We start from the raw sequence: 24,973 nt of genomic DNA, 5'->3' as shown, positions 1-24,973 counted from the left end.
TGCCATCAGAAGAAACTTAGTTAGAAATTCCCCAAGCATTTGACATAGGCTTTTTTTTTTGGTCTTCTCTTGCTTTGCAAGGCAGCTACAGCTAATTTAAAAAACCTCTTTCTATCTGTCAATTTAATAAGTATGTTTCGTGAGCCTTAGCAACAGAATTATGCTGCTGTAATAAATATTTACTGTCCCTGACTTGATGCTGAAGAATCCTGATTCCAAAATAACATAGTCTTACAGTTGGTAACTATGTATGAATGTTTTACAAATTTGTACAACCTCCATCAGTGAGATATTTTATATGGAAAAAAATGTTTGAACACTTTAACGTTCCAGCAAAGCAGTTATCTATTACTTACTGAGCACTTACAATGAGCCAGACAGTGAGCAACACACTTACATAAATGATGTATCCTTATACCCACTTTACAGATGAAGAAAGAAACCTTAGAGAAAAAGTAATTTGGCTCAGAGCACACAGCTAGTAAGTGTGACAGCTATACTTCAATACCAGTGCTTGTAACTCCAGAGGGTGGGAGAGATGTCTCGCAAATAAAAACAATAAATACTTGGCTACATCTTTCCTTAAACCAGGCTGAAGCAGGTAATGTCCACATAGCTAGTTGACCTGCTTGGGCTGTGTCCTAAAGGAAGGATGGTTGAACCCAAAAGAAACCCATAGCCAGATCCCAAGGCTACATTCTCAGAGCAGAGGGTTACCCTAGCAACACAAGGCTCTAGATGTCTCAGGTAGGGCAGTGGACATTGGGTAGTGTTTCAGTAATCAAATGCTGTGTAACAAACCACCCTGAAAGTTGGTGATTTAAAAGACCACCTACATTTATTTTGCTCACAAATCTGCAACTTGAGCAGGGATCAGTAGGGACAGTTTACTTTTGCTCTACTTGGCATCAACTGGTGCAGATCAAAATCTGAAACTGGAGAAACCTGAAGGCTTATTCACTTATATGACTAGTGATTAATACCAGCTGTGGGCTGGAACCTTACCTGGGGCTGTCAGCCAGGGCACCTGTATGTGGCCTCTTTGTGTGTCTTGGGCTTCCTCACAGAATGCTGGCTGAGGTCCAAAGGTGAACATCTCTAGAGAAGAAGATCCAGACAAAAGTTGGATTGCCTTTAAGACCTAACCTTAGAAATTATTTAATCTTACTGTTGTGGGTTGAACTGTGTTTCCACCCACCAAAAAGGATGTTCAAGTTATACCCCCCAGTCTCTGAATGTGACCTTATTTGGAAATTGGGTCTTTGCAGATGTAATTAAATTAAGACTAGATCATACATTAAGATGGGTCCTAGTCCAATGACTGGTATTCTTAAAAGAAGAAAACTTGGCCAGAGGACCACAAAGAAGAATGCCATGTGACAATGGAGGCAGAGATTAGAATGGTGCATCTACATGCCAAGAAATGCCAAGGATTCCTGGCAACCATCAGAGCTAGGAAAGAGGCATGGAACAGACTTCCCCTCAGAACTTTCCAAAAGAAATCAGCTTTGCTGAGACCTTGATTTTGGATGTCTAACCTTGAGAACTATAAGAGAATAAATTTCTGTCAAGTCATTCAGTTTGTGATACGTTGTTATGGCAGCCATAGGAAACTAATAAACTCAGGTCTGCTCCGTTTTCATTGAGACAAAGTTCCACCCAACTTCAAGGGAAAGATAAATAGATTCCAACTCTTGGTAGAGACTAGTAAAGGTCTGAAAGAGAATTCCAGATTAGGTATACTGCTACAGTCATTTCAAGAAATGCAATCACCACAAATTGAAAATCCCAATCCCTAAAACTTGAGCATCTTTGGGCAGCTGCTTTGCTGAATGAACTCTTTATCCTGGGACACATAAAATTTTCAGTATATTCTACCTGGACATTGTAAAAACACTGGGGTTAGAATTCCCTTCTTACCAAATGTGTCGGACTAAGTTAAGTAAGTGGAGGTTTATGCTAGGAATATCCTGTGAATGAATATCCTGTGGCTCTTTCAAACCACAAACTGTCCTTTGGTGAGAAGTCCTTGGGTCTCAAGAACATGAAAAAATCACCAACGTGGGAGACTCGTCCCCGAGTTTCCTGTCCTGGATTTTCCACCTAGTGGGTGACTGAGGACCTCTGGATTTCAAGATGGAAAAATTAAACACAATCATAGATATGTAGTATTGTTCAACAGCTTATAGTCAGAAGTTATCCTTCCCAGATTCTAGGCCTTGCTTGCTCCCTAAGCCTGCCCCACTCTACAGAAACTGAAGGTGGTTTTTCTAGCACCATAATGCAGAAGCCAGGGCGGGTGAACAGCCTGGGGGAGCCAGGTAAGCCACAATGCCTCTAACTTCTCCACCCCTCTAGCAGTAAAGGATGCTGCTGCTGGTACAAATGGTGGCTCCAGTGGTTTCTTGCATCACACATTCATGGGTAACCTCAACACCTCATTTCTCATGTACTTTGTGCCTTCACCCTCTGAAATTTTGAGGGGTGCTGATCCCAAACAACACAAATGGGGATGAGGATGAGGATGAGGAAGCACTTGGTGCCTTGGGACACTCTGACCACAGGCTGAGTGGGGATCCAAGGTGAGCCCAGAACCACTGAATCCTCAGCACAAGGGGCGGAGCCACATAAGCTAAGGGGGCCTGGAGGACACCTATTTTGGCTCCTTCAGGTTCACAAAGACCCCAAGGTAGTGATGCAGCCCTGATAACCAACCCGTTTGCATCAGGACGAGATCTGACAAACCATCATCCATCACAGCTGGAAAAGGCATCAAGATCATCTTCCCCTGACAGGGCAATGCCCGGTCTGACAACATCCAGCAGACACTGTGTGTGTTCACACACAAAGCCATCCACGTCCTGCGAGGGTGGCACCCCAGTGCTGCACATGGACCTAGTCAGGCATGAAGTCCTGCCGTCTGAAGCAGCAAGGGGTAGGGGAGACAGGATGGAAGCCATGTCAGAGAGGATGCAGGCATTCCCTTCCTTCCCCTCTGCCACCTCATTCTTTCTCCTCGTCATTCCTTTTCCTCCTCTGCCATTTGAATATCCATCAAGCTTCCCCTGCTCTCTGTCTCACTTTCTCCTAGGTTCTCTATGGCTGTACAGTGGGCACTTCTACCACTGATGGATGGGTGAGCCCTTCATCCTGCATGAAGTCACCAAGCCAGGTACCATGGAAAGACTCTGTAGGGAAGGCCTCCTTTTTGAGAAGATATCCAACCAGCAGGAGACCTCAAGGTTAAGTTTAGATGGTTCCCAGACAGGTTAACACTCCAGACACAATGAATCCTCCTAGAGAAGTGAAACTTGCCCTGGCTGGTGTAGCTCAGGGGATTGAGCTCCGGCCTACAAATCAAAGGGCCGTGGGTTCAATTCCCAGTCAGGGCACATACCTGGGTTGCAGGCCAGGTCCCCAGTTGGGGGCACACAAGAGGCAACCACACATTGATTTTTTTCTCCATCTCTTTCTCTCTCCCTTCCTCTCTGTATAAAAATAAATAAATAAATACTTTTTAAAAAAAGAGAGAAGTGAAACTCAATAGACTTTGAACTCAAAGATTTAAGTAAAGCAGAGGGTAGGGTTGGATGAAGGGAGTGCCTGAAAGTGCAATCAAAACAGAAGCGCCCCTCTTCAAGCACCCACTATCGCATCAAAAATTCCAGCAGTCAGTTATATAAACCAAAGCAAAAGATCAGTAGGTCTTCCCCAGAGATACTTTAAAACCCGAGAGAAAAGGCCTCCAGATACCGATATTTGGGTGTCCAACCACAACAGGAAGCTCACCACACAACCCACCTAGAGTAAATGCACACATCTGTACAGAGTCCATATACTTAAGGTCTTATTCTTAAACAGAAGTCCAAAGATCACTATGCCCTTAAGAAAAACCCAAAACGTGAAAGATGGAGACTTAAACAAATAGAACTTGGAGGAAAAAGAGAACATAAAGGAAGCTGAAGAAAACTATATAAACTATCTATTATGAATATCCTCAGAAGTAACAGAAATACTGCATACTTAAAACATGATTGGAATATCATAAAAATTGAATGACATAGCACAAGAAGTCTACTTAGAAGCCAAAAATGTTTTCCAAGGGTCTCTGGTGCAGTCGGTTAGAGCATTCGGCTGTTAACCAAAAGCTGAAGCTCCCGGAAGATATGTCACCACTAAAACAAGAGGAGAAAACAAGAAAAGGAAAAATTCAGCATCCCGGAAATTGGGTCTTTGGGTGGCAGCTTTGCAGCAAGTCCAAAAGGCAAATGGTCTATACTGCATAAGAGGATGTAGGATTGTTAGAGGGATGTCGTCAGAGGGATAAAGGCAATGACTTAATGATGTGGGCACATGGGAAATAGGCAGGAGATTTAAGAAACATGGGAAATTTGGTTAATTAAAAATAAAATTTGTAAATTAGAGAAATATTGTTCTTCTGCACAAAGAACAAAAAAATATTCCAGTGGAGTTAACATAATCAGAGTATACTACCGGATGTAAGGTCTATAATCGATGATTCAATAAAATACTGACTAAAAGCATACTATTTTAAAATAGGGAGATGGATTTTGCAAGAAATGACTATAGTGAGTTTAAAACCATTGCCTTTGGGAAGTAGGGCCAGAGATGGAAGGAGATATGGGAGAAGAGACCTATGATTTTTAATGAAAGACGTTTAGCAAGATTTGACATTTCAAACAAAGTATATGCATTACTCTGATAAAAAGTTTTCTTAAAAAAATCACCAAGATACAATGAGAATTCATCAGAGGTCTGTGAAATCTGAAGTAGACCTGGAACACTGCAAACTCTGGAAGTCAACAAAAACTGTGCTCTGTGATCTCCATTTCTGTAAGTGTAACAGAACTAGGTATTCTGAAAACCTCTTCCATCATGAAACACCTAATGCTAGATAAATGAGAACACCCATAACTCTAAATGTCTTCCTAAGCTCACAAGAAAAAATGACGGTCATCAATACATTTCCTTCTAAGTGCTAAAACAAGTGGTATGTATGCCAACACGGAAGCCCAGATGCTCCAACCAGAAGCCTAGAGATAGACATGCGGGTTCACTGCAGGAGGGGGCAAGGCCTAGGCCCGATTCACCGATTCACCTTCGTCCTGCATGCAGCCAGGGCCGTCTTCATGAGCAGCCACCCTGGGCTCAGCACTCAGAAGCATCTTGTGTTTCGTATAATGTTGTATACTCCCTGTCTTGAAGTTCTTAATTTTATCTTTCAATTTATAATTTCTAAGTGAAGTCTACGAGACAATGGACAATGCATGTGAGTAAACACGATATTCATATCCACTGTTCCTTGCTGCCCCATTCATATACAGCAATCACAACGTCCCATGTGTACAGAATTCAGGAGGGCTCACGATGAGTGGGAGTTCAGCAAGACTCAGGGCCTGTTACCTGGATGACTGAGCAAGTGGAGGTGCCAGTAGCCCTGAGAGGGCTACTTTACACTCTACACTCTAATTAGAGTCCTTCACACACAGAAAAGGCAATGGTGTTCTAAGAATAGTGAATGACCAAGGAACATACTATATCCTTCCTCACTGATTTATTTCCCTGTATTAGCCAATCGCTTACTCTGAAAATGACGACACAGAAGGAAAGGGAAAAATAGAACCACCCATAGTTTCTTTCTCTTTCAGTCCTTTACACATCAGTAAGCTGAAGGTGGAGAATAGTGGTAGAAACTGCATGTATTAAGAAGTGAAATTAAAACAGCTGGGTTAGTTTAGGCAGCATTTCTACAATATGGGTAAGAAAGACCTTTGCATGTACAACGTACAAATTAGGTGATTGTGGTGATTTTGCACACAAGTGAAGACAACATTCCATATAATAAAGGCTTGGTGATGGCGAACTCCTTTAACTTGACCTTATCTGGGAAGCACTTTATCTGCCCTTCCATTCTAAATGATAGCTTTGCTGGGCAGAGTAATCTTGGATGTAGTTCTTATATTTGCACTAAAAGCTCACATTGCACAATATAAATATGAATGGTAAAATTCATGCTAATAATGTAAAATCTTCATTTTTCTTTACTTAGAACAATCAATAGCAAATAAAAAAATGCCAAGTTGAGAGTCAGACTTGGAAAACACAAGTTTCGTGTCTTAGCACCACTACCACCACATGCCCTGCTTGCACACAAGGGGTGCCACCGTCCCACGTGCCTGGGCTCCGTGAGCTATGGAGCTGGGCCTGGACATCTCTCCAGACCAGTTTAGAGCCAGGGTGGGGGAAAAGATGAGATAGGAGGTCATCCACCTCTTCTTCCAAAAGGTGTTTTTATGATTTTTAATTGCACAAGTGACCCAGACTGGGCCCCTGGGAGCAGACTCTGAGAGGGGGAACTGTTCCAGGACAATCCAGGGGGTCTGAACTGTCCAGACAGAAAGCTCAATTTCTTGTACAAGTACAAGTACAAGACAAGTTCTGTACAAGTACAGTCCCTTCAAGGCAATAAAGTCACCTGGGCTGAATCGCAGGGGGGCTGTATAGGATCAAAAGTATGCCTTTGAGTTACCTAAACAAGGGTTAGTTAGGCTGCAGACGCCCTTATACTCCTCTTGTTGGCTAATTGACTGGGGTGTGGGGAGGGGACCACAAAACACCAGCCACTTCTGCCTCTTCGGCTACCAGCAAAGCTGTTTCTGATAGCCTGAAGGAACCCTAGCAACAAGGACACGCAGATGCAGGCCGTTGGGGGACAAGCACTTTAGGTGCCAGAGAGAACGAAACATAAATATGAGTACAGTCTAATAAAACGCTGTGAAACATCAGAAATGCAGCAAACAAGAAGTACAAGTCATCCACAGCCCTCCAATCTGCCTCCCACCCCCGAGAAAAGCATCCCTTGATGACAATGTGATGCTTATTCTTCCAGGTCATTTTCTGTGCTCTGACATTCAATCCACAAATACTCATGAGCACCCAGTGTCCACTACATGCTGCAGGTAAGACAAATGTGGTCTCTGCCCTCATACACCCTATATTCTCGTGGGCACAGTACTTGTCTGACTGTGCTGTATATTCCCTGTTCTCCTTACAACATATCGTGAACACTTCACTACATCAACATAGGCAAATCCACTGCCTATTTTACTGGCTACATACCATTCTATAAAATGGATATAGCCTAATTCATCTATCCACATTCCTACTGATTAAGTACTGATTTCTTTAAAAAAATAAAAACAATAAAAACCGGAGGAGAAAATAAAGCAAAAGCCTTCTTTAGATATTCACATGGGTATATTCTGTGAGGCCCACTGAAAATTACTGCTTTGGGGTGACGTGTGGAGATACAGGCACACCTCATTTTAGTGTGCTTTGCTTCGTTGCGCTTCACACCTGTTGCGTGTTTTTACATTTCGAAGGCAAGCCCCTGGGCCAGAAAAAAGATTATGGCTCACTTTACTGCAACACTGACTTTACTATGGTGGTCTGTACCACCATAGAATCGAACGCTCAGTATCTCCAACCTATGCCTACTGAGCGGTCTGCCGGAATTAAACCTAAGACAATGCTTCAGGAGCATTTTGTCAGGGTGTAGAAGAAGAAAAGTCTGAGAGTCCGGCCAAAGAGCATGAAGCCCACGGGAAACTGAGGAAGTTGAACAGAGGCTGCAATTAGAAACCACTACAAGTCTTTGGGGGAACTTCAAGTCATTTTATATCAGGTGGATATTGTAAGACTTCTGGTCATTAGTTTGCCATGCAATCCCTGATGCACATGAATAACACAGATGAGAAAAATGAAGACCAAGGTCACACAACCAGTGGGTGGTAAAATATCTGAATTTGACCACTCAACCCATGTTTTTTCCAAATTTGTTAAATTGTCAGACTTGAATTGGCAGAGTGTAAACTGGGTTTGCATTTTACTGCTTGGCCCGGCAGAGGGGGAGAGGCTGATGGTGAGGCACAGTGAAAGTTGCTCATCAGCAGGATGGGCCCCTAAGGGAGAATATTAACTATATTTTAAAACAAATTTTAAATGGAACTGTAACATACATCCAGAAAAAGTACAGAAATCAGAAGTATCAATACATTTTTATAAAGTACACCTGTGTAACCAGATGTTAGCATTGAAAACTTAGAACTCCAGCAACCCAGAGCCCCATGGAGATTCACCGCAATCCTGACCTCTGTCACTGTGGTTCAGTTCGCCTGACTCAGAACTTCAAAACTGGGGTCTCTGCCTTTTGATTGGACTGTTTAGTGCGATCGCATTTAATTTTAGTATTGATGTGGTAGGATTTATGTCTGTCATGTTACCTAATGGTTTTGCTTTTTGTTCTTGTCATTCCTCTATCCTTCCTTTACTGCCTCCTTTTATATATAAATTTGGTATTTTACAGTGTAATGTTTAATTTCCTGAATCATTTTTAACTATATTTTTTGAATAATGGATGCTTTAAGACTTATGATATACATCTTACCATAATCTACTTCAGATTTATGCTGACATCATTCCAGTGAACTACACAAACTATACCTTTATATAGCTCCATTCTTTCCTCCCTTTTTTGTTTTTATGTCATATACTCAAGAATACATTTTATAATTACTTGATATAATCCTTTTATTTTTTATTTTTATAATGTTTTTAATTCTAATCAGAAGAAAATTTGTTTTTCTTGTAAGAACACTTGAAATATATTTACTAATAAAGACAACCAACATTCTGCTTCTACTTTTATTACCAGTTATGTTATGCTGAATTTATTCCCTGGGCCGTAAGTTTTGTTTCTTCAGTTTCCTGTGAGATGTCTTTCTCCTCTGTGCAACCTCCTCTTCTGGTTGAGGAACAATCTGCTCTTTGTCAGTGAGGATCATCTCAGTGTGGTGGGAGAGCTCACCTGCGGGGTCCTCCTCCCGCGGTATCTGTTAAGTTCTGCGCTGCATCTTGGGAGCTTTGCTTGCTGGGCTCAACGACCAGGGAACCTACATCAAAGCCCTTAAGCTCAGCATTACTCTCTGTATTTTTGAGCATGTACAGCAGCCCTCTTTTTGGCTACTGACCCTGCGTCAGCCCCACTGATTTGGCCTGGGCGCACCTACCAACTCCACCCTTGTAACGACAGAAAGGCGCACATTGCTTCTGTGAAGTGACATCCTTCAGATACTTGGTGGCTTTTCAGATACGCATACCCCTCATGGCCTGGGCAGTTTCACTAGTGTTCTTAAAGTGAACATGAAGATCTGAATCTCTTGATTTGCAAGATTTTGTGGGGTTTTATGGGTCAAGCGAATAGCTGACCATTTTCAGAGGCTACCTCAGGCCCTTATCCAAAACAGCTATAATCCTATCTTCTAAAGTAGCTGATAAAAGAAAGGAGAGCAAAGAATTTATAAAGTTTGTTAGATTAATCTATTCCTATACCATTTCTCTCTTAATTTCTTCCTATGGCTTAAAGTTACAATCTAGTATCATTTTTACTCTAATACTGCTTTGTTCTCATTGTCAAATATACTACTATCTTGTCAAATATATACTTTTCTATGTTTTATGCACACAATCCAAATACAAACATATCATTTATGCACCTGTTAAATCAGTTAAAAGAAGGAAAAGAAACCAAAAATGATACCATCTTTTATTATTACCTACGCAACTGCATGAATCAGCACACCATCATGGTCCTCCAGGAACGTTCTGTATAATGCAGATGTTAGTGAAGAATAAGTGAACCTCAAGTTTTAATTTGTACTGACCTTATCATCAACAATTCTTCTTCCAGCATCGCAGTAACAATAGCTGAGTTATGAAGTGTACCTTCATCTTTTCTTACAGAGGTTGTTCCACAAGTCCAAAAAGGATTCAAAGATGAAAATGTTTCCATGATGTTTACCAAGTTTACAAATGCCAGTGAGATTGCTACGGTAACACTGTCCAAGAGGCAATATTCTTCTGTGAGATCACCCAACTTTAAATATACGTACGTACTCTAACTGTAACTTAGATCTGGGATGTGTTTTAGCCAATGGGGTGTGAGCAGACATGACACCTGCAGAAGCTTTAAATTAGTTTGTACAGTTAGGCTCACGTCTTGTGTTTCATCATGAGAAGAGCGTGCGCCGGGAGCTGCTGCTCCACAATTGCGCCACCTTCCTCCACGGGGTCCTGGACTAAGACCTGTGAGACAGACCTCAAACTGCCCCGAAGCATGGAGCAAAACCAGCCACCTTCAGGTCTAAAACAAGTCGCTAAAGCTAACCCACAGACACTAGAAAACAAAATTCTTGCTTATGTCACTGAGTTTTGGGGGGATTTGTCCCATGATATTTTTGCAGCTGGAGCTAGTATGACATCCTCCAAATCATTGCTATTTAGGTGGCTGCCACTGTGCCAGCTGTGTACAACTCAGAAATTTTGACAATTCTTAAACTCTTGGTGTGTCTCTGATATAATTCACAAAAAGTTGCCCCAAACAATTTTGGTAATGTGTCACACAGACATCTCTCTAAACTTCTATTAAATAGAATGCAAAGTTCTCTCTATTCGTTTTCTGCTTCTATGTAGTTAAAATGCTTTTTATGAATCTAAAAGGATGGAAAATTGTAAAACAACATCTTTGTGGACAGCTGTTATTCACGGGGGTACATTACCATCAGAATGGGTATTTTGCTGAGTGTAGAGTACTGATGCCCTCGGTGCCTCTAAATGCCACAGGAACAGAGGCACTTAATAAGTATTGAATCCTGCTCTCACCACTTGAGACGGAGAACATGCTGTTCAAAAGTGGTGGCGGACGCTCTCAGCAGCTATATGCAAACACTCTGTGAGCTTGGATATTGTGCGGCTATGAAGCAGTATATTGTCTTCGTGTAACTACAGAACCTTTAAAGTGGAAAAAGAGAAATAGCCAAAGAACATGTTCTCATGATGATCCATTTGTTCATTCATTCACCAAGTACTTACTGATCAGATTGACTATGTGCATAATACCATGGAGAAAACTGCATTGAATTCAGAGATGTATCCCCCACTCGCAAAGAGCTTAGATACCAGAAGGGGTGATAAGATGTAGACACCGTACAGCAGTTCCAGGTGTGTCCTATTAAACTGTTTACAAGTTCAGAGGATAGAAGAGGTCCATATATTGCTTGGATTCTCAGAGAAGGAGGGATAAGGTTAATGCCAAGGAAAAAAATGTTATATAATAGGTAGAGCTGGAAGGGGGCAAAGAGGTAGACAATTAGACCCATAAGAATAAAAAGAAGCATGGAAAGTAAAGTTAAAGCCAAACTATAGAGGGTCTTAAATATCAGTCTTAAGAGTTTGGGCAGTATTACGTTAGTGAAGGGTGTCATGGAAGGTTTGGCAGAGGGCAATGGCATAATCAAAGAACCTTGGCAGGTGTAGTATGGGCAATGAACCCCTGTACATTTGCAGGCCTGAAAGGAGAACACTGGGGGCTGGATAACTGATAATAAAAGAGAGTGGGGTTCGAGACAAGGCTGCAGTGATCATGCCCTCTTCATGCCCAGGGAATGCGGTGTCCTGTAGACTAGCGCGCTCAAAGTGCCAGTGCACAATGAGGTACGGAGCTTGTTCTAGAACATATCTCAATACACTGCTTCCTTCATCAGGGAATGCCTGTCTGCTGAACAAAACAGATCTGCACTCTGAAGCAAGCTCCTTATCTTACAGAACAGTAAGTTTTCAACCAGCAGCCAGTCTGTGGACTTCACATTGAGTAGCATTAGTTGAGACCACTGTGAGGAGGTCTCTCTGTACCCTGAGTGCAATGGGAAGTCACAGGAGGGTTTGAAGAGAAAGTGGCAGTGGCTGCATTATGGAGAATGGGTTGGAAGGCAGCCAGAGTTAGCAGAAGGAAAACGAGGAAGTTTGTACCTGAAACCTTATTTTCTCGGTGAAATAAGAAGTATCTTCTTCAGGTGAGAGAGCAAGGACATAGAATAGAGTCTAGTAATGGAATGAAAAGAGTGAAGAGGATTTGGAAGAACCATTGTAAATAGCTATAATTAAGGGACTGGAAAAGAGAAATGGGGACCACACATCACTTAAAATAAGACAGCCTATTTTGTTGATATAGCGTTGGGACTACATCCAACAAACTCATTACTCTAGAATGCAGGTGCAGAGAAGATGATTGTTAGAGAGGAGCAAACAGCATTAGCACTGATGATCCATGGAAAGGGAAGTTGGCTTGGAAGTCTGGGTATTATGCTGTCAGGATGAAATAGTACAGGGAATAAGAGGTAAAATGACCCCACTAAACTGTACTCTAGTCAAGCATTCACTCACCAGACCCCCGAAGAAGGAGACGCCATCTCTTGTGTATTGCATGTGCCTGCAGGGAAGCCAAAGCATTTTGTCTGAAGCCAGGCATGAACTTGCTTGTCCGAGGGTCCCATACGTGCTGTGCAGAGGCATCTTTTGCTCACTCTATTCAGGGAAGGACGTGGGTAGAACCTACCAGATGCTGAAAGAACTAAAGCCATAGGAGCCAAAAGAAGGACTATTAAACTATAATTAAATGGAAGTAGAGAAGAGATTATCAGGCAAATCTTGGAAGAAATCTTGCCAAACAGAAATTAAGTAAGCTTGGGGAAAATAAATTGGAAATTAATATGCTCAGTGATTAATTAAGATGATGAAGATTTCCCTGAGCTGCATCCACAGGCAGTGGCTACAAGGTGCTGGTAATGACCTGCAGGGAGAAGAAGAGAGGAGAATGCTCCAGCAGTCATTATGTTACTGAAACAAAGTGGGGTTGACTGCCCGCCACCACCAATAGGCAAATCCTGGAGGCAGAGGCTGGTGAGAAAGGAAAGAAATTTTTATTCAAATGCTGAACAATCTGGGACCCAGCCGCCTTCAGCCAGACCAAAACCAAAGGCGGCATCCAGAGTTCCTTCTCCCATTTAAAATACCATCCCTTGGTAACTGCAAGCAGCCACTGAGTGGTCATCCAGGCAGCTCGGCTTTTCTCCTGGCCACTGTCAGGCCTCAGGCTCCCTCCTCAGAACCCACAGGTGTGGCTGGCATCACCAATGGCCACGTGGCTTCTGGGGCCAGAAGGTCCTAGGAACACACCAGCCAGTACATTCACAAGGTGAGATAAGCACAGGTCTCTTCCTTCCCCTGGGTTTATACTTGTTTTCCATGTGGGACAGATTAAGTTCCTTCTCAGCCAAACTTCCATGTGCTCCAGGCAGGTCTATCCCCCCAACCAATTCCTTCTTTTTCCCAGGTTTGGTACCACCCCCTGCCGCCATACTGACCTCTATGGCGCATGTGCCTGCTTTCTTCTGTTCTCGCCCCCAATCAGGTACTGGAAGGGGGTAGGAGGACTTCCCACCCCACCCCCCATTCAAGTGTCTCACTAGCCTTGTGCATGCTCAGTGCAGTACTTCCTCCTGTCACCATCTTGCCCAGTGGCAGGGGTATGCCACCAGGCTATCCGTATCAACTACTCAGCACCTTCTATGGACCAGCACTGTGCTAGACATAGGGAATATAGGCATGAGGGAGACATGGTCCCTTCCTTCAAAGAAATTAAAGTTTACAGAAGGAAAACCATCCAAAAAGATATTTATTATTAAGTATGTATCACAACACTTAATATGTTGTGATACATACTTAATATGTGTATCTATAATATGGTATTATTAAGGTGTAATATAAACCTTAATATTTATACCCTTATACCTGTTAAGATACATATTAAGTGTTGTGATACAAGGATTTCAAGAAGTAGAGCCGTTAGGCACTAAACAAGCAGGAAGAGAAATGAGGATTAGGGAAAGAAGGTCTCTCAGGGAAAGCGGCCCCCGACCTGAAGCTGGGAAGCAAGTGGAAGTTAGCCTGCTGTAGGAGGAAAGCCCCAAAAGTCTACATCTAGGATTGATTCCGAAGAAATAACAAGTGGTCTTATTCAAATGTATGAGAGCTTCAATAGGGGAGACTTACATACATGGGCAAAGCAGCTGCTTGTTCCCAGTGGTGGCGGCCAGGAAGAAATCCACACTCCTCCCAGGACAGGGTCTCTTTTTGTATAGGAGGTTAATAGTAAAACCATATGGTGGGCAGTCACTGAGCCCACCAGAAAGAACAACGCATTTCTGAGTTAACAGATAGTGTCAGGCAGTTATTGCACTCTATACATTCATTGACCTCCTCCCCGGGGCGTGACATAAACATCTTTGGGCTTTCCAGTTTTCTGGGTAGTCAGTCAAGCCTGAGGCTACAGAGAATTCAACAGTTGCAAAAGATTAAACAGAAAGTCCAACATTTCCCAGATACCTTTACTGCTGGAGCCCTATTGCATCTCTGACATCCCTTATACCTGCTAAGGAGGGAGGGGAGGAGGAGGGTCCTAGGTCAAGGAGCAGCAGCTGTAAAGGCCCAGGTAGGAATGATAAAACATCAGAAACTCCAAGCAGTTCCATGTATAGAAAAAACATTCCAAGAGGAATGTAGCAAGAAATAAGACAACAGAGGCAGAGCAGTCAAATCATGAAGGAGCCTATGCGACAAGCTAGGGAGTACAAATCTAACGCTGGGGCAATGAGAGGTCTTTGGCTTTCCTGAGGCAGTTTGATGTTTGGAGAGAGATCTTTGTGAGAAGCCTCAGCCTAGAGTAGGTAGTTAAGCCTGAGCAGGAGATAAGATCACCCAGAGAAACTGAAATGTCAGAGGATTGGACACTATGCATGGGAACCTGAAAACCACCAACATTAAGAATGAGTAAGCAAGAGATACCTAAAAGTGAGACAGAGAATAAGGAATTAGAGAAGTTGGAATCAGGTGACTTTGTGGAACATAGAAAAGAGGGAGCTTTTAGAAAATCGTGGACTATTACCTTAAGTGATGCTAAGGACTAAAAAATGGATGTAGCAAACAAGAAATCACACTGAAAATTGGCAACAATTTAAATTTCCCCATCAACAGGATAATAAACAAATGATTGCATTTTGCTACATGGGAATCCTATACAGCAAGGAAAGTATATAAACTAGATCTTTATACATCAGCATAGATGAACTGAGCAAAGGTAACACTAAATAAAGCAAATAGCAGAAGAAACCATAGTCGAATGTTATAGGCTGTTTAAAAATGCTTACAAATGTAGCAGAAATATAAAGACACATATTGCAATGATGAATACCAAGTTGAGAAGAGCAATTACCGGGGCTAGTGAAAGAGTGGTCTAGAGAGTGTTCATAGGGCCCTTCAACAGAAATGATAATGGTTCATTTCCTAAGCTGACAGAGGAGTGTTCACTATACTGCCATGTACCACTTAATGATGGAGATACATTCTAATAAATGCATGTAGCCCACGACACTCCTAGGCCACATGGCACACCAGCATTTTATATGCAGTCTGTCATTTACTGAGACATTGTTATGTGGTGTATGACTGTCTTGTAATTTGAGCATGTTGCATGAAAAATCATTATTGATCACACAGGGTATTTTAGTGGAGTGTACACGTTGGTAATGGGTGGGTGTATTCAGAACGCAGTGAATGGAAAAGTAATGCTGTAAACATAGTGCCTAAGGCCTGACTGGATGACTACCATTATTCCAGAAACTGGATTCAAATACATACAAGTTCTGAGGCCAATGTTAAAAGATAAATTTAGGCATACTTAAAATTTTGAGATTATTTGAGCAAAGATCAACCCAAATCAGGCAGCACCAAACTGGAAGTGGTTAGGAGCCCTCCACCAACAGGAACTGGGGAAAGATTTTTATAAGAAAAAGGAGAAAGCAAAGCAAGGAAATTATTGACTGACTGTAGATTAAAGCCTAGTTGACTGTGATGGATTGTCCTTAGCTTTTAGATTTTCCTAACTTGAGGCATTTACAGGCTTATACTTTGGTTTGTGTATGTAAGTCACAACATTAGCACCACATCAGTCTAATGGCTTCCTTGTTTAAGTTAATACCAATTTTCTCAGTACTTCCACTCAGCTTTAAATTACTTAACTTCCTGCGCCTCAGTTTCTCTTTTGTAAAATGAATATACAACAGTAAATTCTGTGAAGTTGTTAGGAAAATTTATTGGTTTCACATGGACCAGGTGCTTAAAATAACACCTAGGAGACATATGGTACTAGTTACCAGAGTTAGCCATCATCAACACCAGTACAAAACAAAGAGATTAGTAATAACCACACTAATGTCCTGAATTCATGGAACACTTTACAATTTGCCAGCAACCATGTGGTAGGAAGTACAGCTATTAAGAGTTCTTTGCAGAAATTAACACGGGCGTGAAAGATTTTATAGACCACAGTTGTTGCTACAACCCCAGGCACTTACGAGGAGTTTAGACTACTTTTTAAAATGCGTTGCCACATCCATATTTCGCTTCTAAGCGGATCAATCAGTAAGCCTTTTTTGGGAATGCCGAATTCCTAAACCACTTACCGTTTGCACCACCCTCGCCTCCAAGGTCCCGCCCCTCGGCCCCACGGGAGGCGGAGCCTGCGCTCGGACGCAAGGCGAGCGCGCTGACGTATTCGCGCACTGCCCCCCCCCTTGGGACCCGCCCACCGGCTTGAACAGCAACCCCGCGCTGCAGAGGGCGGTGAGGCGGGAGCCAACGGCAGGCTCCGGGAGCGGGAGGCGGCGCGGGAGCGCGGTATTGAGGGGCGGCTTAGGTGGGTCCCCGGGCTCTGCCTCTTCTGGCCGAGCCGCTGCTCCTGTGCACCCTGCGGGGCCACAGACTTTGGGCTCCGGGCGCGCGAGGAGCCGGGCGGCAACCAGGGGCTCCCAGACGGGGGCGGGCATCATCTCCACCTCCAGTCCCCCAAGGCCTCCCTGTGGCCATGATCGACTCCGTGAAGCTGCGCCGCGACAGCGCGGCCGACTTCTTCTCGCACTATGAGTACCTGTGCGCGCTGCAGGACACTGTGCCTCTGCCCGCCGTGCGCGCCTGCCTGCGGGAGGGTGTGCTGGACTTCAACGCCGACCGCCTGCGGCTGGTGGACTGGACGCCGCTCCTGAACACCCTTAAAATTAATAAAGATCTGCCCCTGATCTCTATCAAGAGCTTCTTCCAACCGTGGCTTGGCGAAACAGGTTTGTAGTTCCCGCTTCCCGTGGTCCCAGTGTCGGTGCAGGGAAGCGAGATTTTTAATGGTGCAAGGTGGAGCCTGGGCGCTGCAACCCCGGTGCCCATTGCTGGGGGTACGTGTGCCGGGGAGGGGGCGTGCGGCCTGGGAGTCTTACCAGCTCGGTGACCCTGGGCAAATCCTTTAAGGTCTCTTTACTTATCCATAACATGGGTTTTAACAGAGCAGGGTGAGGGTGAGGATTCGCCGAGTTAACGCTTGTAAAGAGCACTTAGCACAGTTTGGGACATCACTTAGTATTCGACCGATGTTATGGTTACCTAGTTTATTGAATGACTTTGCCTAGAGTAGAACAAAGCGATTAGGAAATTGATACATCCGAGCCTTTTGCTCCGTTTCGTTTTGAGAGAGGGCTCTCTGTTGGGGAGGGGACGTTTTGTTTCTCTTTCTTTTTATTGTTTGAATAGAGTTATCTCCATTTTCCCGCCACCACTTTTCCCCGTCCCACCCACCCGCACCTCCCACCCTCCATCCTTACCCCCTTTGGAAGGGAAAGGGTCGTCAGGGAACATGTATAAAGGACCCATGGGCAAAGCCAAAGGGGTGTTCTCATAGTAGTATTTAGTAGTACCGTATGGTGGAAAGAGCGTAGGTGTCAATGCAGCCTAGGGTTTGAATTCCGGAGTTTACACTGTGTGTGACCGGGGCAGGTTACTTTTGAACTACATAATTGTAAAATGACATGAAAAACCACTCTTTCCCACGGGTTCTTAGAATTAGGAAGTTATGTGTGTAAAGTACTCTGGCACTTGAATGAACTCAAACGCTGCTGGAGACAAGGCTCCTGCTCTAGAGGAGCTTTCTTTTTACTGTGGGAGGCTGCGGGTGAACACAAACGCAGTAGTCAGTACTCTGGAAGTGAGTTCTGGTGCTACAGAGTGTAGCTATTGGAACGGAAGGTACAGGGCAGGCTTCTTTGAACAACCATCCTTTCTAAGAATGTGTAGAAGCTACTCACATGGCAGGAAGGAGCAGTGGTGTCAAAGTTTGAGAAATATCAGAATATCTAGCAAAATTAAGGTACAGGACTAAAACTTCTGGTTTGAGAAAGAAGTGAATTGAGGCTGGAAACCTGGTGGGGTCAAATAGGGAGGGGCCTTGTTTGTCCTGTCAAAGGGTTGGGTGTTTATCCGGAAGGTGGTGGGAAACACTCCAGGATGGTGAGATAGATAGGCTTTGATTTGGAAGCTCACTCTGACCTCCATTATGGAAGGCAGTTTATTGGGAGGAGAGTGAATTGTAATCTAAGGGCCCAGATTAAGTGTAGAGAGGGAGAACTGGATTAAAGAGGTCAAAGACAGAATAGGTGTGACCTGGTCACCAGTTAGAAGAGGGAGGGCAACAAGTCTGGGTGAGAGTTTAAAGCAGCACTCTTCTGTGAGGGGCAGAGTACTGGAGGAAGGGATTGAGGGTGGGGAAAGGGTCTCCTCCGTCTTTAGTACTTTAAGAGGGGCCTGTGAGGCATCCAAACATGTCCCTGCTAGACAGGTCTGGGCCCAAGGTACAGATCTGGGCTCTTTGGGAGGGCATATGTTTGAAGCCTGGGAGAGACTGAGGTTACCCAAAAAGAAGATCCTGAAAATCATAGGCCTGAAAAAAAAAATTTTAAATGAACACACTTGAAAATGTTCATAAACTGAGAAAGTCAACAGAAAAGGTGTGAAGAGTTAGAAGAGGAAAGGATTTTTGATTTAATTTTTTGAAAAACCTAGACACTTGTCATGTATGTGCTGGGTCATTTTCTAGGTGCTGGGGTTCACGCCATCTGTTAACCTCCTCTGCGAGGACAGTGTAACTCATCCCCTGGTGAAGAGAAGTCGGGTTATTCCCTGCATCTTACTCAGGTGTAGGAACTGCTCTGTACCTCTGAAGACTTTACTTAACCAAAGTAGTAACTTAGAAATCACAAGAAATTACAGTTGAAAGGGACCTCAGAGTCAAGACCACTGCATTTAATCCTGTCTTACATTTCACATTAAGATATTTACATTTACAGTAAGAAAATTGTATTAGACCATTCTCCAGAGGTCCTTTACTGAATCTCATTTGTCGCTTGCATCTAGTGGATCTAGGTTGTGTAGATTTTAACCCCCTAGATTTGCTTCTTCATCCTTAACTATGTTTTGCCTAGGCTATTGCACAAGCTTCCAGCTGATTTTGCTGCTTCTGAGTTCAGTTCCTCTCAGTTCATCTGCCTTCTCTTCTTGAATTATCTTCTAAAATGAAAAGATGTGCTTAAAATAATGCTTATAATGGCTCCTGCCCACAGGATTAATGCTTACTGGTTGCGTTGCTTGGGTTCTGCACAAAGGCTTGAAACCTGAGCTGTGCTCTGCCAAGCCTCACAGGGCTAGTTGGCCCTGAGGAGGGGTTCTTGTTCTAATCTATCTGAAGTAGGTACTTTTTTCTAATCCTTTCCTTTATCTAATTGGTCCTTAAGCAGTGGGATGCCTTTTCCACCCTGCAGTCACCTGTTCCAGTGGTAGCCCTCATCCTCACCACCCATGGGGTTAAAGCCGTAGTCTCTCCCAGGCTTGCTTCAGGCAACCTCTCTCTTTTTTTAATTATTTTATTTATTTTTTAGAATAAACACCTTTATTACATGAGCTAAGATAGGAGAGAAGAGGATTTATTTGCCTTCCAGGGCCTTGATTTTCCTCAGATGGAACTCCAACTCCTTGCCCTTCAGCACGTAACCACCTGCTGGGCTGCACTGGCCTGGTCCTGGAGCCATGCACTCGAGAAGGCCGCCTTGCTAGAACTGCTCCAGAAGACTGATGGTTTTGACATTCTTTTCCCTTTCATCATATTTCTTCTGAATTTTGTTTGATCGTTTTTTGTTTAAAATCTCTTCCTTTGCAGTAATCAGCATGGCCCCCTTCTGGCAGCCCAGGGACAGTGCCTAGTGGGACTCTCATCACTCGTCATTATGGTGTACCATTAATGAGCAGGATTCAGTTCTTTATCAGCGTTTAGGTGTGGCCCAGTTCATTGTTGGATGTACTATAGACAACATGTATAATCCTTGTTTTGTGCGTCCAACACTGAGCCCAGGACTGTTGCCCACGTCGAGCCTCAAAGCTTGGTACTTCTTGTTGGTTCCCCACCGTGGACGCAGCGGAGGCCTGTCTTAGTGTTGGCAGCAGGGTGTCCCGGCTTGCTTTTTCGCTTCTCTTGATAGGGCTTTCTCTTGCGCCCAGTCTTGTGGCACTTGTGCCTGTTGTCCTGAGAGATGCCCACGGCTTGGCACCAGCCGGAAGGAGAAAACACAAAGAGTCACAGTCCAGTTCGTGCAACCTCTATTTTAATTTCTATCTCTTCCCCCCTTGTACCCCTGACCTTTACTCATCCCCACCTGCAGTACTGTCCCTGCCTGGCAGGTGTCAGGCTTGCAAGTCTGCACATGTGCCCCCTCTGCAGTTAACACGCCTTCCACTCCAACTCTGAGTAGCTGTTCTCATCTTTCTAGATGGTCAGCCTCAAGGTTATCTTGAAGTCATCACTTACATATAATTTTTGCTTCCACAGGACCTTTTTTTACTCACATAGTTTATGTTTTTATATCTTACGTGGTTGAAGTTTTGAGTTTATATGTGTCCCTCCTTAAAGAGGGCTTTAAGAGTAGGAGTCATTTCTATGCCTTAGCACAGCCCAGATGCTTTTTAATGATGGTAAAATGTGTGGTTGAAGCCACTAACTTTACATTACTTTTGCTGTAGTTTCTGACAGAAATAAAGTTTGCAGAAGTCGAGTTCCTGCAATAAGAAGCAAAGATGTGACCTTCCAGCTTTGTAAAGCTCTTAAATGCTGTTTAAGTGCATCAAATGCTCTAAAGAACCTGGAGCTTAATGGACTAGTTCTGAGAGAGAGAGATTTAATTCTTTTAACAAAGGTAAGCCTTCTCCATTGGGTCCTGAGAACATTTGACAGTTGCTTTTGGGGAAAACTAAACCAATAATTTTTTTAACCTTTTCTCCCCATTAAAGGGATTGAATAAATCAGCTACTTTGGTGCACCTGTCTCTTGCAAATTGTCCAATTGGAGATGGAGGTTTAGAAAGTGAGTTTCAATCTTACTTAAGTATTTTCTCATCAGACTGGTCTGTTAACTCCTGTCTGCACCTTTCGTTGGTGCTGCCTCTACCTGAATTGCCTCCTGTGCCTGCTCAAATCTTTGTCCAGTCTCACTTGTGCCGTGAAAGTTCATCATGCCTGATACTTTCTGAAGTAGTTTTACTTAAGGTTGTGTTAAGCCACAAGCCACACAAGTATATGATGTTTTGTATTTTCTGTTTTTCTGTTTGTTCCTCTTTTTGGAGTATTATGGGAAGGGAAATAGCAAGATATAAAGAGGAAAAATTCAGCATTATCTTTAAGTAGTTAAAACACTAATATGCGATCATAATTATAATGCACTGTGGTATGTGCTAAAATAGGAAATATATGCTGAGTACTGTGACAGTATATAAAAGGCTAGCAAACTCAGTGTTGGTGGGGGCATATCATGGACGTAATCACACAGAAGGTGACTCTTGATTGGGGTCCTGAAGAATTAGTGTGTGATCACCGTGTCCAGTAGTGGTCTGGAGGGATAAGGAAGCCTGAATTTCAATTTGAGGGAACAGAATTTGAGGTCCTTTATCTTATCTTACATTGCTCTAGTATATTGTATAGCACCTAATAAAATTCTGGAGTTATAGTTGATACTTAAATTGTTGATTGAGCCCTGGCTGGTGTGGCTCAGTGGATTGAGTGCTGGCCTATGAACCAAAGGGTCGCTAGTTGGATTCCCAGTCAGGGTACATGCCTGGGTTGCAGGCCAGGTTCCCAGTAGGGGGCATGCCAGAGGCAACCATACATGGATATTTCTCTCTCTTTCTCCCTTTCTTCCCCTCTGCCTAAAAATAAATAAATAAAATCTTAAAAAAAATGTCAATTGATAATCAAGATGAGGTTATAGGAAATGAAAATAGGAAGAATCTTAGCTTTTTAGTGTTTCCTCTGTCTCGGAAGGTAGGCAGTATTTTCCTGAGTAATTTGGAATAAAGTTTGCAGTATTCAGAGTTTAGTTTTTAGCATCTAAGCAGAATCGAACTGTTGCTATAAACTGGAATAACACTTCATCACTGCCGTATTTTAGAATGCACCAATCCATTGTCAGTGAAGATCGTAGCTAATGGTTCTTAGAGTACAGCTCTAACCTCCAGGAGACTCAGGAAAGTGAGTAGATCAAAACTGACTAGACTCTCTAGACTCTTCATCTTACTGCGTGTGTGGTTTTTTTTCCTTTTAGTTGTTTGTCAAGGTATAAAGAACTCTGTCACTCTTAAGACCGTAAACTTCACGGGGTGTAATCTGACATGGCAGGGAGCAGATCACATGGCCAAGATCTTAAAGGTGATTTTATGTTTAAACTCTCATGAAAACATTATGTGACTGAAGCACATTACTCTTTTGATACAATATGGCAGTTACGTTTGTCGTTTGATACAGGTGGTAATTGCAGTTCTAGTTTTGTCGAAAGAATATGACCAGTTTTCAGTTTGGGTTCTACCGTTTAGTAACAGTGGTCCATTTAACCTTAGAAATCAGAGATGTAATGTAAACTTATTATAAATAATACTTTTGTGTATTTTTAGTTATTGAAAACATTGTGAGACTATGAAGAGAGTTTATATTATTACAGCCTTCAGATGACTTAAATTAATCAAATATTTATTGTAAACTGCTGTAATTTATAAACAAAAATCACTACCGTAGCATTTTATAAATATAGTTTTTAAAATAACACTTAAACAACTTTACAGTGGTTTTAACCACTATATTTAAGCCTAAAATTACTTATTAATAATTTAATGTACAGCCTTTTTTAATAGGTTGATGGTGTAGGCCAGGGATAGGTAGACTGTGGCTGGTGAGCCAAATTCAGCCCACCAGCTGTTTTTCCTTTACCTGTGGAGCTGAGTAGTTGCAACAGAAACTGTATAGCCCACCAAGCTAAAAATGTACATTTAGCCCTGTACAGAGCAAACCCACTGACCCCTGCTATAGAAGACAGGAAAGAGCAAGGATTCTGAAACCAAATGGCCTAGGTCCAAATCCCAGCTCTCCCATTTCATAGCTCTTGACTATAAACAAATTACTTCTGAGCCTCATTATGTGGATTAAATGAACTAATTTTGTAGAAAATAGTGGCTAGTGCATAATAAACACTATGTAAGAGCTTGCTGTGATTTCCATTGTTGTTTTAATAAGTTGTTGGTAATAGGAAAACAACACTAATGACTTTTTGTTTATAATGTCATAGAAACTGAGTCTTGTTCTTTAAGAATGTAGCAAGATTTCTTTCTTTTAAAGTCAGTTTTCCCTGTTGCTAACATCTAATTTATGAATAGAGAGAACTTATAATATGTCTTTCAGACAACTCATGTGGTTAAAAATCCAACCATCGATTTTCTAAGGCATCTCAAACTGGCTTTGCATATTCAAGACTTCTAAAGTTGGTGTGCATACCCCAAGTAGTATGTGAGATCCATTGGGTTACAAGAAGAAAATATTAGAACCTCAATACTTACTTTCGTATCATTTAAAAAATATGTGTAGTACAAAATGTACATAAAATATATGCACAGACTTTCATGTATATAATTTATTCAGATAAGGAAAATAAAATTCATGGAATGGAATTGAGTTGTCCAGGTTTCTATAACTAGCCAGCAGCAGGTCATCCTGCGGCTGAAGTCTAATCACTGGCAGACCGGAACCTGGGTCACAGGGCTCCTAAACCACAATCGAGTGTTTAACCTCTCTGGTTGACTCTCCTGGAGTATATACTTGGTGTGTGTGTGTAAATCTCAAACAAGATAAGCATACTCAGTATGCATACCTTGCTCCCTTATTCAAGCTACTTAATTCCATCTTATTAAACCTTTGAAGTATCAGACCATGAGAAGACATGAAGAAACCTGGGCAGAGAGTCTTCGTTACAGGAGACCTGATCTCGACTGTATGGCTGGCTTGAGGCGCATCACTTTGAATTGTAACACGCTCATTGGTGACTTTGGCGCAAGTGCTTTTGCAGAATCTCTTAGTGAGGATTTATGGCTTAGAGGTAAAAATGTTGAATCTGTTCATATTAAAAGTGTTTAGCTTTTGGCACAATACCACCCAGCCCCCACCCTCCCTTTCCCTGTGGCCATCACCACACTGTCGTCTGTGTCCGTGTGCTGTGCGTAAATGTTCTTTGGCTCATCCCTTCACATTCTTTCATCCAGTCCCTCCTACTCCTCTCCCCTCCGACAGCTGTCAGTCTCTTCCATGTATCCATGCCTCTGTTTCTGTTTTGTGTGTCAGTTTATTTTGTTGATTAGATTCCACATGTAAGTGAAATCATATGGTAATTGTCTTTTTCTTACTGACTTATTTCACTTAGCATAATAATGTCCAGGTCTGTCCATGCTGTCACAACAGGTAAACGTCCCTTCTTTTTTTATAGCCATGTAGTATTCCATTGTGTAAATGTACCAGTCCTTGTTTATCCATTCGCCTACTGATCTGCGTTCGGTCTGTTTCCAGACCTTGGCTATTGTAAATAATACTGCAGTGAACATAGGGGTACATATATTCTTTCGAATTGCTGTTTCAGGATTCTTAGGCTATCTTCCCACAAGTGAGATCACTGGGTCAACAGGCAGTTCCAGTTTTAATTTTTTGAGGAAACTTCATACTGTTTTCCATAGTGTCTGCACCAGTCTGATTCCCCATTTTTTCCTAAAGCTTTTATTGTGCTTTTAAACTTTTTTGAAGAGTTGCACATACTCTTTATAGAAAA

At 42.6% G+C, this 24,973-nt stretch overlaps 1 protein-coding gene and 1 long non-coding RNA gene across 4 annotated transcripts in view; one reads left to right on the top strand and one right to left on the bottom strand.

Annotated features, from left to right (window-relative positions):
• LOC128780791 (uncharacterized) overlaps positions 1-16,475 on the bottom strand; it is a 57,400-nt gene extending 40,925 nt beyond the window's left edge. The window contains exons 1-2 of the long non-coding RNA XR_008426790.1: positions 16,437-16,475; positions 1,006-1,098 (exon numbers count right to left, since the gene is read on the bottom strand). This is a non-coding gene — a long non-coding RNA (uncharacterized lncRNA). The remainder of the gene's footprint in view (positions 1-1,005; positions 1,099-16,436) is intronic.
• Positions 16,476-16,563: 88 nt separating this feature from the next.
• The window catches only part of CEP78 (centrosomal protein 78), a 30,300-nt gene continuing 21,890 nt past the window's right edge, over positions 16,564-24,973 (top strand). For 2 of the 3 annotated variants that reach the window (XM_024555723.3, XM_024555714.3), the window contains exons 1-5: positions 16,564-17,090; positions 20,863-21,035; positions 21,130-21,202; positions 22,436-22,539; positions 24,079-24,253. In XM_024555723.3, the coding sequence (XP_024411491.2) occupies positions 16,838-17,090; positions 20,863-21,035; positions 21,130-21,202; positions 22,436-22,539; positions 24,079-24,253 (778 nt within the window). In that variant the 5' untranslated portion in view covers positions 16,564-16,837. The remainder of the gene's footprint in view (positions 17,091-20,862; positions 21,036-21,129; positions 21,203-22,435; positions 22,540-24,078; positions 24,254-24,973) is intronic. The other variant, XM_045191652.2, reaches the window with a different exon arrangement.

The sequence above is a fragment of the Desmodus rotundus genome, chromosome 1, assembly GCF_022682495.2.
Source record: "Desmodus rotundus isolate HL8 chromosome 1, HLdesRot8A.1, whole genome shotgun sequence".
In the NCBI taxonomy this organism is placed as follows: domain Eukaryota; kingdom Metazoa; phylum Chordata; class Mammalia; order Chiroptera; family Phyllostomidae; genus Desmodus; species Desmodus rotundus.
The sequence above is the reverse complement of the archived record's forward strand: the minus strand, read 5'-3'. Positions and strand labels throughout refer to the sequence as shown.